Genomic DNA, 16,786 nt, shown 5'->3' on the forward strand with positions numbered 1-16,786 from the left:
TTCCATTCTTTTGTTTTAATTTTCTGGTTTCCTCACCGAGAAAACACTAGACACTTGTATTTAAGCACCATATGAAAACAGTAAATGTCATGATCATGTATCAAGAGTGAATTCTGGAATATTCTGCAAGAATTGTTCACACTGAACCTTATGTACTGAAAGTGGAGAATGAGTCAAACAATACACATGAGCACCATGACACCCCTGCATCACATTCATTATTGCCTCCCAAATTGCAGAATAGAGGCTATGATAAAGCATGCTTTCAGGTTTTATTTTTGTAACTTATTTTTCTAGGAAATACAGTAGCACAATCAATAAATACTTAAAATATTGATTAAAATAAGATTCACGTCGATCCAATGAAAACCCCTGGCCGAACATCTATGCTCTTGGAAATGTAATTCCTTCTTTTAGTAGTAGCTAGATGTTAGATACAGCCTGTCTGTCTGTCTAACCAAGGTCTAGTTCTGAGGTGAGCAGCAACTTGCTCAAGGGCATTTTCTATCGAAAGAAAATGCAGTGATGAAGTATTGAGGTGTCGCACAAAAGTGATGCGTAGTGGGAGGAACATCCAGGATTAAGAAGTTCAGAAAATCTATTACTTTTAACCTCTTAGCAGGAGGCAGAGCGAGACAGTGTGAGAGAAACCAACGCAAGATTTGAAGCCTGTATATTTCTTGTGCTTTAAAAAAAATCTTAAATAATAATCCTCCCTTCTCAGTGTTGGGGAAACGACACTGAAAATAGTTTACCAAGTTACCAATTACTTTGCACTGGAAGAAAATAAGCTACAATTATAGCTTACTTAACTAAAGTTATTTTGAAAAATGTGTTAACTACATCCAGACTACTATGTGAAAAATTCTTATATCTAAATCTGACTACAAATTGCAAGTTAGATCACCCTGGCCCTATAAAAACACCAAAACACTTTCAAGTTTTCAAAGCCGATACCGATTATTGGAGGATCATAAAAGCCGATGCCGATTATTGGAGGACCAAAAAAGCAGATACCGATGTAAATCGGCCTATTTTTTAAAAATGTATTTGTAACAATGACAATTACAACAATACTGAATGAACACTTATTTTAACTTAATATAACACATCAGTAAAATCAATTTAGCCTCAAGTAAATAATGAAACATGTTCAATTTGGTTTAAATAATGCAAAAACTAAGTGCTGTAGAAGAAAGTAAAAGTGCAATATGTGCTATGTAAGAAAGCTAACGTTTCAGTTCCTTGCTCAGAACATATGAAAGGTGGTGGTTCCTTTTAACATGAGTCTTCAATATTCCCAGGTAAGAAGTTTTAGGTTGTAGTTACAGGAATTATAGGACTATTTCCCTCTATACCATTTGTATTTCATTAACCTTTGACTATTAGGTGTTCTTATAGGCACTTTAGTATTGCCAGTGTAACAGTATAGTTTCCGTCCCTCTCCTCGCTCCTCCCTGGGCTCGAACCAGCAACACAACGACAACAGCCACCCTCGAAGCAGCGTTACCCATGCAGAGCAAGGGGAACAACTACTAGAAGGCTCAGAGCGAGTGGCGTTTGAAACACTATTAGCGCGCGCTAACTAGCCAGCCATTTCACTTCGGTTACACCAGCCTCATCTCGAGAGTTGATAGGCTTGAAGTCATAAACAGCGCAATGCTTGACGCACAACGAAGAGCTGCTGGCAAAACGCACGAAAGTGCTGTTTGAATTAACGCGCATGCTTCTGCCTACCACCGCTCAGTCAGATACTTGTATGCTCAGTCAGATTATATGCAACGCAGGACACGCTAGATAATATCTAGTAATATCAACCATGTGTAGTTAACTAGTGATTATGATTGATTGTTTTTTATAAGATAAGTTTAATGCTAACTAGCAACTTACCTTGGCTTATTGCATTCGCGTAACAGGCAGTCTCCTTGTGGAGTGCAACGAGAGAGAGGCAGGTCGTTATTGCGTTGGACTAGTTAACTGTAAGGTTGCAAGATTGGATCCCCCGAGCTGACAAGGTGAAAATCTGTCGTTCTGCTCCTGAACGAGGCAGTTATTAACCCACCGTTCCTAGGCCATCATTGAAAATAAGAATGTATTCTTAACTGACTTGCCTAGTTAAATAAAAAGGTATTAAAATTATTATTTTTTAAATAGTATTTTTTTATTATTTATTATTCTGCAAATCGGCACCCAAAAACACCGATTTCCGATTGTTCTGAAAACTTGAAATCGGCCCTAATTAAATCGGCCATTCCGATTAAAAATCGGTCGACCTCTACTTTCAAGTGACAATTCAGTAAGTCTGAGGTTGAAAAATAAGTTGCAAACTTGACAAAAAAAATAAAAAAAAATAAGAATAATTCATGTTGTAGTTCGCTACACAGCAAAAAAAGTAATTAACTGAAAAGACTACCAATATTTGAATTTAGTTCAACTACCTCCAAGCTACTGAAAAAGGTAGTTAAATGACTAGTTGCACTACATGTAGTTCACGACACACCAGCACTGCCCCTTCTTATGATTACAGTACAAAAAAAAGAAAATATAGAATATGAACAAACTCAAACATAAATCAGAACAAAAAGTGGACACCGTGTCAGATGCTCATTTCTCAGACATGAGGCAGAGTATGTAAAGCAACAACAAAGAGCTTGAAATGAGAAGCAAAAAAAAAAGTTTAGTGCCAACTGCCATCCCTCCTGGGTCTCGTTCAGAAGGTTCCGAAACTCTGTTTACCTGAGCTGGTCTGCAGGCAGGGTATACCACTTCGGCTTGAAAACATTTGCACCCGTTTCAGAGATTATGTACATGACCCAAGTCTGAAATCAATCCTTAGCTCCAACTCCTAAGCCCTTTTTGATGAACAACTGTAGCACTAAATGAACTGGAAGGGTGTAGTAATATGGGAGAAATTCCACCTAGCTTCCTGAGGATTAGATGACTGACTTGGCTCTATAAGCATATTGCTCAACAGCAATCCTTCCAGAAGTACGGGGGCCGTCAAGCCGTGTCTAGTGGTTGGGGCTAAAGACTGACTTCGGACTGGGTGATAGTCTGACTGCCACTGCATGGCAGGTGCACTGCTCTCTATCCCAAACCACATCTGGGATTTACGGTACTACTATACATTGTAGCTGTAGTCCGTCAGGTAGTTCTTTAGCCTGTTGGGTAAAGGCAGCTCCTGCACCTGCCTGGTGGCGTTGTTGATGGCGATCCGGGACAGGTGCTGTAGAGAGGGCGTGGCAGTGTACACAGGCTTAGTCAGTAGCAGCTGAACCGTGCCGTTGGGTGGGGCCAGGGACTGCGATGCTCCTGACGACGCACCTTTACTGGTAGTCCTGGACAGCTGCACGTAGTGTTCCACCAGGTGCACCACACTGTCAAACTGCTTGAGCTTGGGCTTGATCAGCACCACTGAGTCTAGTTTAAACTTCCCCTCCTTGTACTCGATGCGCAAGTTAGTTGGGCCGGCGGAGGTCATGGCAGAGATGGTGAACAGGTAGTCCCTCTGGGAGCTGTCTCGCACCAGGAAGGTGCCCTCTGATGCATCCTGGAGAATCTCTTTGGCTTCGTTGGCGGTCAGGCTGCCCCAGTACCAGCCTGTTAGGAGAGAGAAACACACATACGCATTAGCACAAGGAGACAGAACACACAACATTGGGTTATTCAAAGAAAACAAGATCGCTTTATGAGAAAAGACAGTAATCCAAATCAAAATCTCATGCACGAACGCACAGTCAGAAATTATGAACATGAACCATGTACATAAACCTGAATTTAAGACTTAACCCTAAAAAAAAGCCCTTTATACTGTCCACAGGAATTTTAAAACAAATTCCACTTGGTCTTAGAGAGTGGGTTAATAACACTCACAATTTTTTGTGCTTTTTCAGTGAAGTGAATGAGAAGAATCTCTGCAGTTAATGTACACTGCAGCAGCGACGGTCTACCCCCCCCCCTCTCACACTGCATTCAGAAAGTATTCAGACCCCGTCCCTTTTCCCACATTCTGCTAAGTTACAGCCTTATTTACATAAGTATTCAGACCCTTGGCTACAAGACTCAAAATTGAGCTCAGATGCATTCTGATTCCATTGATCATCCGTGATTGGACATGATTTGGAAAGGCACCACCTGTCTATATAAAAGGTCCCCAGTTCACAGTGCATGTCAGAGCAAAAACCAAGCCATGAGGTCAAAGGAATTGTCCGTAGAGCTCCGAAACAGGATTGTGTTGAGGCACAGATATGGGGAAGGGTACCAAAATATACCTGCAGCATTGAAGGTTCCCAAGAACAGTGGCCTCAATCATTCTTAAATGGAATTAGTTTGGAACCACCAAAACTCTTCCTAGAGCTGGCCGCCCAACCAAACTGAACAATCGGGGGAGAAGGGCCTTGGTCAGGGAGGTTACCAATAACCTGATGGTCACATTGACAGAGCTCTATAGTTCCTGTGGATATGAGAGAACCTTCCAGAAGGACAATCATCTCTGCAGCACTATACCAAATCAGGCCTTTATGGTGGAGTGGCCAGACGGAAGCCACGCCTCGGGAAAAGGCACGACAGCCTGCTTGTAGTTTGCCAAAAAGCACTTAAAGGACTCTCAGACCATGAGAAACAAGATTCTCCGGTCTGATGAAACCAAGATTGAACTCTTTGGCCTGAATGCCAAGAGTCACATCTGGAAGTAACCTGGCACCATCCCTACAGTGAAGCATGGTGATGGCAGCACAAGGCTGTGGGGATGTTTATGAGCAGCAGGGACTGGGAGACTAGTCAGGAGAGGAAAAGATTAACGTTCGTAATGTACAGAGAGATCCTTGATGAAAACCTGCTCCAGAGCGCTCAGGACCTCAGACTAGGGCGACGGTTCACCTTCAACAAGACAACAACCCGAAGCACACAACCATGACAACACAGGAGTGGCTTCGGGACAAGTCTCTGAATGTCCTTGAGCGACCCATTAGGAGTCCGAATTTGAATCCGATCGAACATCTCTGGAGAGAGCTGAAAATAGCGGTGCTGCGTTGCTCCCCATCCAACCTGACAGAGCTTGAGGGGATATGCAGAGAATAATGGGAGAAACTCCCCAAATACAGGTGTGCTAAGCTTGTAGCGTCATACAAGAAGACTTGAAGCTGTAATCGCTGCCAAAGGTGCTTTGAAGTACTGCATAAAGGGTCTGATTACTTATGCAAATGTCATGGCTACGGCCCTGCCCATTCATGTGAAATCGATAGATTAGGGCCTAATGAATGTAGCTCAATTGATTGATTTCCTTAACTGTAACTCAGCAAAATCTTTGAAAATCGTTGCATTTATATTTTTGGTTCAGTGTGTGTGTATATATACACACATATATAAATAATATTTTTAATTGAATTTGTGTTGGACATAAAAGACCAAAAACGGGAAATTAGCAAGTGATTTATTCCCACATATAATAATGAAACAAATGTAAGCAAGGTTTGAAATTATTATGTTTTAGTCAAATATCTGTTTGGGCTTCTTGAGGTCAATTTGCAGTAAACTAATATGTAATTGTGTTCCGGCCCCCGACCATCCGCTCAAGAAAAGAAAACAAATTACATCGGCTTGCAGCTGAATCTAGTTGATGATCCCTGCTTTAGTGTGTGTACTTTACTGTATTTATACTTGAGATATCGCTTTTCAACAGTAAAAGTTGGCACAGCTTCCCCACGTAGTTGAGAGTTGTGAGCTTTGCTTAGAAACAATGTGCTTTTCTGGGAAATTAGAAGGGGAAAAAAATTGAACTTCATTTTCATCATCTCCAACACCAGCCCAACATCAACATGTGAAAATTGCACATCTATGTTTTGTAGTAAATAAAGATAATTGTTTCCAATTACGTCAACCAGTTAGTAAGCAATGCTTACTAATAATTGGTGATGTCATTCATTAGAAACACGTATCTCCCATCTTCATTTTTACATATGTTGATGTTGCTAGAGAGGATGAATAAGAAGTTACATTTTTAATTTCCCTTTAATGATAATACATGCCTCTTAAAATACATTAAAGAGGCTTGATCTTTGAATAGCCCACAAATGTTTACCTAATAAAATGACCACCTCCATTTTAAGATCACAACATTGGACAAGCTCTCCAGGATCTCACCTCTCCACAGCATTCCAATAATGGCAATCCTATACATAAATTCACTCTAACAGCATTTGAAGTGAAACATACATTTCATTAGAACTGTAAATTAACACAGGTCTTGTGAAAAATGTACATCAATGCCAAACATGTGATTGAAGGCACATTGTAGAAATTCATAGACATGTTCTGAACATGTTTTCATTTGAATGCGTCTAATTGTAAAAAAAAAAGTTTTAAAAAAGTATTCCAACAAACTCACAATAACCTAGAACAAAACGTCCTTTATAACATTCTGCGACTTAAAAACAGTAACTCATGCACGAATTACTACGAAATTCAAGAGAACAAACCCGTTACTGTTCAGGATAAATATGGGTGAAATGCATTCATTGAACGATGAAATACCAAGTGTGCTTTGTTTAGTTGTCATTTTCAACCATGCATAATGAGTACAGAAAGTGCGTACTGCATGACCGCATGCATATCGCGCTAGATAGGGGCACGAGCATGTAGATAAGGTTACTTTCAAACTAGTTTGCTTTACAATCACTCGTTTTTTTCAGGACCATAGAGATACATGGTCTTGTTTGGAGTTTTTATTGCAAACAAATATTTAGAAAGTTTGGCTATATCGTTTATTTGTAATTCAGAAATGCTTTGACATTCTAAGTCATGCTCGTATGTATATAACAGTACTGGGTACTGGTAAAACTACTAGAACGCTGAAAATAGGAACATTTAGTAATCATGTCGAAATGTGTGTGTAGAGGAAATCGAAAACTATAAAATGAGGACATGCACTGACCTGTATTTTTAAGGTCTTTCATGGCTTGACCGATGCGAGTCTCATCGGAGTCTACAACTCGCGACTCGGTATCCGTTCTTCTCTCATTTTCGATTGTCTCGGTGGATTCGGGTGAGTGGCAGGTCATTGGGGAACAACCCGAAATTGTCCAAAAGACATCCGAAAAAATGCAAAAATATTCCCCAAAAGACAGGCAGTTGCACCACAGTCGCAAAACCAGTTTCTTCTGCAGGTTTCTTCTCGAATTTGATAAATTAATCGTCCTGTAAATTAATAAATAAAAACACACGTAAATGAATTAAGTTTAACCACGGGCATTCGTGCTAGATACCAGCTAACGTTACATTGTGACATATCTGTTATGTGCTTGACTCCAGCCACCCGAGTCATAGACTGTTCGCTCTGCTGCCGCACCGCAAGCTGTAGCGATGCACCATCAGGACCCCGAAGAGCCCCCCCCCCCAAGCCACAAGCCTTCTAAATAGTTAACCGGACTATCTGCATTGAACCACCTTTGCACTAACTTCCGACAAATCACAAAAACTGCTGTCTAGTCATTTTACCCCTACCCTTAAGTACACATCTACCTCAATTACCTCGTACCCCCTGCACATCAACTCGACACTGGTACCCCTGTAACATGGAAATATAGCCGTGTGACAACCCTAACACTATAAAGACGTGTAGTCATTTAATTTCTCGCTGATATGAAATATTTTTCCAAAATCGTATCGCAAGTGATGCGTTTTAATGTTCAGCACGAGCGTCGGGGTTCTAACTCCCCATGCCAGAAGATACTTCAATAGGCGCTAAAGGTAGTTGATGTATATGAATGTGGTTACCTTTGCGCAAACTTAAAAACAACAACATGGCAAGTAAGGGGGCACGAAACAAGGTGAACACTGAAAAGCCTAATTAATTCCCTTGATAAATCTTCAATAAAATAAAATAAATTCACTTAAATGCTCGGGGTATTACAATTGATGAGTGGAGATTAAAGATTATGAAACGTTTTTTTTATGTCTGCATTCAAACATAAATAAACAACAGATTAAGGCACGATCTGCGAAATCGACTACTTCTCGGAAATTGCAATGGCAGTTTAAACTCACTATATGCAGGGCGGGGGATACTGAAAACATAAATCACCATCAGCCCTGTTCGGTGTTTGCAACTTGTCTATTATAGCTGTTTGATTATTTTGTGTAGGCTACATTAAAGCCTACATTGAGGTCGTGTAAACGTTTTTAAATAACCACTGTCCCAAAGCCAATAAAGCACGTGCCATCGACTATCGCTTATGTTCACAACACATTTCTAACATTACAGTTTAGCTATCTAATGCCGACTAGCTAGTTTACAAAGTAAATATACTATGAACAGATAGTTATATGAATGAAATATCACCTATTTACGAGTGGATCCTGCACCAAACGACTCAACCGATGACCATTCAGATACACACTTCTCCCTAAAGAAAAGGGGACTAAAATGAATAAATAAACAAAGCACAAAACCGCTCGTTTAGCTACACACTTCCAGGGAACGGCTAGCCAGTGTAACCATGTCGATCACATTGAAAGATGACAGATTACATAGCTAGAGTTTTCCATGTCGTATTATTTATCTTCTGACGGGCTAATCAATCAGTTGTCATTTTGGCGAGGTGGCAAACAAACTAAGAATATTTTTCCAACCCGTGGTGCAAAACAGGCGATGACAACGTCTCGCGACGGAGGCAAGTCGACTCCGCACGACTCGCTTGCTGCTGGTAATGTTAAGATTTAAAATATCATGCAGAAAGTCACCAAACCACGCTTGTCTTGTTTTTGGTACAGATCCCAATGACAGTCTTTTCCGCGACGTTGAATCCCCTTCCTTCGGTATGTGTTTTGAATAACCAAATCCCCATTAAACCCACAGCTATACACAAAAGACCGATTTCCAAGAACTTTCCAGGAATCGCGTCACGTGGTGTAGAGCGCAACCATTTTTAAGGTAGTGCCAAGCCAGCTGCACCTCATGTGTTTGCGTGCTCATAATGTATATGCGTGTGCGTGATAGAGAATGGAAGAAAGAGAGCGAATTTTTTTACAAAATTCCAAGAAAATACTTTCGACGAAACCTGCATTTTCATGGAAACCATGAATTGTCTAGATCCCTGAGCGCTGCTAAACCCTAACCGGCCTGCTGCTATAGAATACAATAAACACACAAATCCCATTTTATTAAATGCGATTGTGCCCGTAGAATTAGTCTAACTCACTTTTTAATTAACCACCTTATTTGTTTGGCTTTGAATATACCGAGTCTTTGTTGGGGACTCACACGTGCTGTTATGTAGGCCTAAAATGTATTCATGATGGTCATTAAAGATCTAGGGTCCAAGTCAAAACGGGCGCGCTGTCCGCTGGGGCTACGGCCCCAGAGAGAGATGGTTGGGGTGCGGACGCAGCGGGAAAGAAGAGCTGGCCCAGGGCCTCAAATCACAAATCACTTTACACAACAAACAGCATGCTATTTGACAAATGTATGACTTTACTTAACAATTAGACCTGGATCAATGATAGACTTTGGCAAATTAGTCTACTGCTGGCTTCATCTGCAAGGGTCAAATATGCAATAGGCCTAGGGAAGCCACAGAGTGTCAAGGGTCAAGCCTGAAAGGAGAATTTCACCCACATAGACTGTCATGAAGGCCCTGAAGAGCTTCACTATATGTGTGTCGGAAAAGGTATTATGGTTCTTTGGACAATGTTTGAGAATAATAGGCTAGTCTAGACTATCACTATCACCTGGGGGTATGCTGGCAGTCCCTATAGCAAGTAGTTGAAAAATGTTATGAGTGGTATTATCCACTCTCTGTGCTATGTACAGAAGTACGGGTTCAAACACTAATTTCTGCCTGACGCAGAATTCAAAGCAATTCAACATCGGGTTTCCAGGCAAGGGTTAACAGTGTTGGGGAGTAGCAAAGCAACTCAACATCGGGTTTCCAGGCAAGGGTTAACAGTGTTGGGGAGTAGCAAAGCAACTCAACATCGGGTTTCCAGGCAAGGGTTAACAGTGTTGGGGAGTAGCAAAGCAACTCAACATCGTGGTTTCCAGGCAAGGGTTAACAGTGTTGGGGAGTAGCAAAGCAACTCAACATCGGGTTTCCAGGCAAGGGTTAACAGTGTTGGGGAGTAGCAAAGCAACTCAACATCGTGGTTTCCAGGCAAGGGTTAACAGTGTTGGGGAGTAGCAAAGCAACTCAACATCGGGTTTCCAGGCAAGGGTTAACAGTGTTGGGGAGTAGCAAAGCAACTCAACATCGGGTTTCCAGGCAAGGGTTAACAGTGTTGGGGAGTAGCAAAGCAACTCAACATCGGGTTTCCAGGCAAGGGTTAACAGTGTTGGGGAGTAGCAAAGCAACTCAACATCGGGTTTCCAGGCAAGGGTTAACAGTGTTGGGGAGTAGCAAAGCAACTCAACATCGGGTTTCCAGGCAAGGGTTAACAGTGTTGGGGAGTAGCAAAGCAACTCAACATCAGGTTTCCAGGCAAGGGTTAACAGTGTTGGGGAGTAGCAAAGCAACTCAACATCGGGTTTCCAGGCAAGGGTTAACAGTGTTGGGGAGTAGCAAAGCAACTCAACATCAGGTTTCCAGGCAAGGGTTAACAGTGTTGGGGAGTAGCAAAGCAACTCAACATCGGGTTTCCAGGCAAGGGTTAACAGTGTTGGGGAGTAGCAAAGCAACTCAACATCGGGTTTCCAGGCAAGGGTTAACAGTGTTTGGGAGTAGCAAAGCAACTCAACATCGGGTTTCCAGGCAAGGGTTAACAGTGTTGGGGAGTGGCGATTAGCGAACTACATGTAGACGAGTAATTTCACTACATTTTGCAGTCGCTTGGTGCTATTGAATTAAGTTCAAATCGTAGTATTTTTTCAGTAGTTAATTAGCCTACTTTGTTTGCCGTGTTGCGGTGTAGCTAACTTATGGAACTACACAATACTTTTTTTTGCAAAAATAAAATATGAGTGAAGAAGCAAGAATTGTCTTACTTTTTTGGCATCAAACCTGCCAAATTCTCACTTGAAACCTGTTTTGCAATAGGCTAAATTACACATTCTGTGAACAGCTGACTCTGAATGATCTGTTCTTGTAATTTGTAGTCTATGACATTGCATGTTTAGAAAAGATCATTTTTCATGAAGTAGTTTGTATGTAGTGACTTTAGTTAACTTCTTGTAGTGTGAAGTAGACCTAATTGGTAGCTTGGTAAACTATATTTTCAGAATAGTTTCCCCACCACTGGTTAAAAACTAAACCACATTAAATGCGTTTGATGTATGGCTTATAGGGCATGTAAACTAGAGGCAAAGTCAAATAACATTGTGCGAATTAGGCCTATATGCAATAAAAGTAGAAAATGTGTTCAGCAACTGGAAAAGTTTAGCATAAAACGAAATGTTGCATTGCTGATATTGGTTAATGTTTTGGTATTTCGATAAAACATCAGAAGTGGTTAATATGACACAGATGCTCATTTGATTTCTAAATGATAACTAAGGCTGCGTTTACACAGGCAGTCAAATTCTGATATAAACATTGTTCAAATTATTGACAAGATACTTGATCTGATTAGGAATAATATCAGATTGGAGCTGTCTGTGTAAATGCAGCCTAACCTGGCCACAAGCATCGAACATCATCACACTTATTCAAGGATGCCTTGTAAATATACATTCCAAGTGCTCCATCTTTCGGTGAGATGGGTACAGGTTGTTTTTTAGTGGTACACCAGCCAGTAGATGGCAGCAAAGCGCATAAACTCTGGCTCTGTTGACGTCAGAGCGGAAACAGTCGGCGAATAAGAACATCTCGCGCGAATATAACATAAAATAATAAAATGGTGGACGCGCGGTTCTTTTGAAAGTGCTCCAAAGTTTATCATCACATATTAAATATTTGGCTCACCTTCGTATTTTGTGAATCAACGCATACGGTGATTGGAAATCATTTGGTGAGTGTAATAGTATTTCATGAAGGTCTGTATTAAAAAATGTTGGTAGCTGGCTAGCTAGCTAACGTTACAGGAATGGTGTAACAATACGTCAGTACTACTAGTAGGTCAGTACGTTAGCGACTATATTAACCAAATATACTTTTCTGTGAACTTAAACGTTCGCTAGCTAGATAGCTAAATGTCAACCAATCTATTTTGTAGATAGCTACTGAATAAGGTGTTATCTTTTCTAAAAATCACACCAATTCAAATCTGACATGATTTTATCTTTAATTTTAAGGGGAGCCATGGTCATGGACACAGTGGAGACTCGATTCGCCCATTTGTTGCAGCCTATCCGGGAGCTCACGAAAAACTGGGACATTGATGTGGCCTCGGAGTTGGCAGATTATCTAGAGGAGGTGGGAATGAGCCCGTGACATGCATTATGGGGAAAATCATGTCAACAAAATAGACTTAAAGTACTGTATTAAAAACATTGTTGTGTGTGTCAACACACACAGCCTTGTATTAATCAATGGAGTCACCAACCGGGTTGAAAATCACACAGACCAAGGCTGGAGTAGACTGTTAAGAAAGCTTGTCCTCTCACAAGTTCATATACACTTACCACTCATATTGTCTCTATGTTCTGGCAGTTGGATGAGATGTGCATCTCGTTCGATGGGGGCAAAACCACTCTGAACTTTGCAGAGGCAGCGCTGCTCATCCAAGGCTCAGCCTGCATTTACAGCAAGAAGGTGAGAAGTTGTTTGGTAGAAAATAACATTAGACTGGTTTCATATAATATTCCTGACTTGTTGTCCAAAAGTAACTGTGATCCACCACAATTAATTTGATCACAATTGTGGTATAACTATGATATTGTTAGCAGCTTGAGTTTTTGAAATGTGTGTTAGAGATCAAATGTATTATTATTAGAGTGGGGGGTGGGGGGGGGGGTTGTGGTAGCAGGTGTGGCCTCTGACCAACATTATTTAGAGGCCCTCGAAACGGGGCGGAGAGAATTTTAGTTTTAAAACGAGTTTCCTGCATTTTGTCAAGGGGCTCACTGGCTGAGAGAGATTACATTCAGTTTAAAGCTAATTTCCTTAAATTCTTCTACATATTTTGTCATGGGGCTGAGAGAAATTGCAGTTTTAAAGCTAATTTCCTACAATTCTACAAAAGTTTCCATGGCTTAATCCATGTTCTTATGCTATCTATCTGAGTGACTCAAACATTATAACAAAATCAATGCCTTGACTGTCTAGTTTTTATTTTGGTGATTGTTAGTTCTCAAGAATCTTATTTAAAAAATATATAGGTCCATTATAATTTCTACACACTTTATATCTAGCTTAAGTGTTTTAAGTTTACACTGAAAAAATTTCAATGCCTCAAATTATTTTCAAAACAAAATCATATCATTCTTTTATCAGGGTTTTTTGATGGTGGCAACGATTTAGCAGCCCACCGCCGCTAAATGAATGTAGGGGAAACACTTTATTAAAATGTATTATTTTGTTATTGTTTGATTCAGGTGGAGCATTTGTACAACCTGGTGTACCAAACTCTGGACTACATCAATGACAGAAACAAGAAGTAAGTGCAGTACCTTCAGAAAGTATTCACAACCCTTGACTTTTTCCACATTTTGTTGTTTTACAGCCTGAATTTCAAATGGATTAAATTGAGATTTTGTGTCACTGGCCTACACACAATACTCCATAATGTCAAAGTGCAATTGTGTTTTTAGGAATTTTTTACAAATGAATAAGAAATGAAAAGCTGAAATGTCTTGAGTCAATAAGTATTCAACCCATTTGTTATGGCAAGCCTAAGTAAGTTACTGAGTAAAAATGTGCGTAACATGATTTTTTTAATGACTACCTCATCTCTGTACCACACACATACAATTATCTGTAAGGTCCCTCAGTCGAGCAGTGAATTTCAAACACACAAAGACAGTGAAAAGAAGGAAGCCTGTACAAAATCTAAATATTCCAAAACATGGAATATCCTGTTTTCAATAAGGCACTAATGTATAACTGCAAAAAAAAAAGTCAAATAAATTAACTTTATGTCCTGAATATAAAGCGTTGGCCTAGTTATAGTAGACTTAAATTGGCTTGAAAATCTATGGCAAGACCTGAAAATGACTGTCAAAAAAGTATAATGTCAAAATATTGTACAATCCATGTGTGCAAAGCTCTTAGATACTTACCCAGAAAGACTCACAGCTGTAATCATTGACAAAGATTATTCTAACATGTATTGACTCCGGGGTGTGAATATTTACATAAATGAGTATTTCTGTATTTAATTTTCAATACATTTTCAAGTGTCTAAAAACATGTTTTCACTTTGTCATCGTGTGTAGATGGGTGGGGGGGATGGGACAATTTAATACATTTTGAATTCCGGCTGTAGCACAACACAGTGGAATAAGTCAAGGGGTAAGAATACCTCCGCAAGGCACTGTCCCTGCCTCGCTCCCTGTGAACACACACAGCACCACTCAAACCGCCAGTCTTCATGGTGCTCTGCTTCTTCACCTCCTTTCCCATTGAGTTTAAGGGATTTGTACCTGTCATTTTCAGGAAAGATAAACAAGCATTGACTTCTGGAGAGGATGGAACGGATGGGGCCTCATCCAACAATGCTAATGATGATGATGGGGTAAGAGTGTGGAGCTGGGTGGGGGGGGGGGTGACAGTTGGGCTAGGAGACATTGACCAAAGAGAGCCATAGGGGTTTGTAGCAGGCTTTAGTTCTGGCCCAACACTGTTATTACCTGATTTGACTGATGTTTGTTGTTCCCCCAGTTTGACTCCTTAGACCAGGATACAACAGGTGTCTCCCTGCAGTCAGAGATGAAGAATGAGGCCAACACGGTGAGTGTCCACCTCTGGAAACATTTAACCCTTTATAAATGCCCCTCTGAAACACCAATCAATATATTGTACATTCTAATCAGACTAACTGATTTGTGTGTGTGTGTATCCATGATTCTCTGTGTAAATGATTGTCCTGTGTGTTCCTTAGAATGTGGACGTGGCCCCTCTTACCCCCGAGTCTCTGATTCCTCCCGAGGCATTTGAGAAACAGAAGCTGCTTCTCGTCAGGTGGGTGCCAAGTCCACGGCCTAAACCGCCCTCAACATGATGAACTCCTCTGTAGAATAACTATGGAACATTGTCAGCCTTGCAATATGTAGATGCCTTACTTTTTGGTGGAACAAATTTCTGTAGAGGGCTGTCATATCAATGTTTGTGTGTGTGCCCTGCAGTCTGAAAGGAGAGGTGCTGGGCAGCTGTAAGGACTTTAAGATGAACACGTTCATTCCTGACTCCCTGGGTATCATCCGCCTCTTCTTGGCCTCCTCTCAGTCCCACTTCCTCAGGGACGCCCTGTCTGACGCACCCCTGGTCCCCGTCACCCTGTTTGGGCACCAAGGTAGAGAGGCATTTAGAGATCGATACTGTATATCGACAGTTGTACATTACTGTGTCTAGCTCTATACACTGTACACAAGCGTTTTGGCTTGACTTTATCTCAGCATTCAACACCATAGTACCCTCCAAGCTCATCATCAAGCTCGAGGCCCTGGGTCTGAACACCACCCTGTGTAACTGGGTCCTGGACCCAGAGTTCCTGTCTTTTTAAAAAAAAATACCCATCTTAATCTTTTGATTTTATTGGCCAGTCTGACATATGGCTTTTTCTGTGCAACTCTGCCTAGAAGTCCAGCATCCCGCAGTCGCCTCTTCACTGTTGACATTGAGACTGCTGTTTTGTGGTTACTATTTAATGAAGCTGCGGGTACTATTTAATTTGACCCTGTAATCGAACCCACAAATGCTGATGCTCCAGATACTCAACTTGTCTAAAGAAGGCATCTTTAGAAAAAGAAGGTTTCATTGCATCTTTAATCAGGACAACTGTTTTCAGCTGTGCTAACATAATTGCAAAAGGGTTTTCTAATGATCAATTAGCCTTTTAAAATTATCAACTTGGATTAGCTAACACAATGTGCCATTGGAACACAGGAGTGATGGTTGCTGATAATGGGCCTCCGTACGCCTATGTTGATATTCCATAAAAAATCTGCCGTTCCCAGCTACAATAGTCCTTTACAAAAAAAATGTGCTTTTCTTTCATAAACAAGGACATTTCTAAGTGACCCCAAACCTTTGAACGGTGTGTGTATGTATTTTCTTAATCCATTCCTTACTTAGATTTGTGTATTTTGGTAATATATTGTGAAACTGTTAGATATTACTACACTGTCGGAGCTAGGAACACAAGCATTTCACTACACCCGCAATAACATCTGCTAAACATGTGTATGTGACCAATAAAATTTGATTTGAGAAAACACCCCAAAGATTTGATTTCTCTGTGAGCGGGTTGGGAGCGTTTGTGATGTGTTTTGCCTCCAACAGAGCACTAAATAAAGGTTAAATAAAATGCATTTAAAAAAATCCCATACCATGTTGCCAGGACCAGCTCAAATGGAATATACGGTTCTTTTATGTGTATTTCTAAGCTAAGGCCGGGTGCTGACATCCTTATTGTTGTTGTGTGTCCAGATGACGCAGAGTTTGCAGCAGGGGATGCCGTGGCGGGCGTTACCGGGGACGATGGTGGTGATGCCGGTGTGGACAACTTTCTGCCCCTGGAGGACAACGAGATGGAGATGGACCATGGACCTGGGGAACATATTGACAGACACCAGGTGGGAATGTAGACATCTCTCTCTCTCTCTCACACACGCACATACTCATGCGCATGTAAACTTAGCAAAAAAAAGAAACGTCCTCTCACTGTCAACTGCGTTTATTTTCAGTAAACTTAACATCTG

The 16,786-nt window shown here is 40.9% G+C and overlaps 2 protein-coding genes across 6 annotated transcripts in view; one reads left to right on the plus strand and one right to left on the minus strand.

The window, feature by feature from the left end:
- LOC115133110 (suppressor of cytokine signaling 2-like) lies at positions 1-12,631 on the minus strand. 4 transcript variants are annotated; one of them, XM_065021664.1, is made up of 4 exons: positions 12,551-12,626; positions 8,339-8,402; positions 6,932-7,194; positions 1-3,600 (listed from the first exon to the last, which is right to left on the minus strand). In XM_065021664.1, the coding sequence occupies exons 1-4, from the start codon at positions 12,555-12,557 to the stop codon at positions 3,122-3,124; spliced, it is 813 nt and encodes a 270-aa protein (XP_064877736.1). In that variant the 5' UTR covers positions 12,558-12,626; the 3' UTR covers positions 1-3,121. The 4 variants fall into 4 exon arrangements, with proteins under 4 accessions (XP_064877736.1, XP_029521861.1, XP_029521862.1 ...); XM_029666001.2 differs by lacking the exon at positions 12,551-12,626 and adding an exon at positions 8,629-8,915; XM_029666002.2 differs by lacking the exon at positions 8,339-8,402 and having other exon boundaries at positions 12,551-12,631.
- Positions 11,799-16,786, plus strand: part of LOC115133107 (condensin-2 complex subunit H2-like) — a 10,888-nt gene continuing 5,900 nt past the window's right edge. For both annotated transcript variants that reach the window (XM_029665996.2, XM_029665997.2), the window contains exons 1-9: positions 11,799-11,937; positions 12,221-12,341; positions 12,579-12,680; positions 13,463-13,524; positions 14,523-14,601; positions 14,748-14,816; positions 14,968-15,047; positions 15,212-15,378; positions 16,515-16,660. In XM_029665996.2, the coding sequence (XP_029521856.2) occupies positions 12,228-12,341; positions 12,579-12,680; positions 13,463-13,524; positions 14,523-14,601; positions 14,748-14,816; positions 14,968-15,047; positions 15,212-15,378; positions 16,515-16,660 (819 nt within the window). In that variant the 5' untranslated portion in view covers positions 11,799-11,937; positions 12,221-12,227. The remainder of the gene's footprint in view (positions 11,938-12,220; positions 12,342-12,578; positions 12,681-13,462; positions 13,525-14,522; positions 14,602-14,747; positions 14,817-14,967; positions 15,048-15,211; positions 15,379-16,514; positions 16,661-16,786) is intronic.

Source organism: Oncorhynchus nerka, linkage group LG8 (genome assembly GCF_034236695.1).
Source record: "Oncorhynchus nerka isolate Pitt River linkage group LG8, Oner_Uvic_2.0, whole genome shotgun sequence".
NCBI classification, from domain to species: Eukaryota; Metazoa; Chordata; class Actinopteri; order Salmoniformes; family Salmonidae; genus Oncorhynchus; species Oncorhynchus nerka.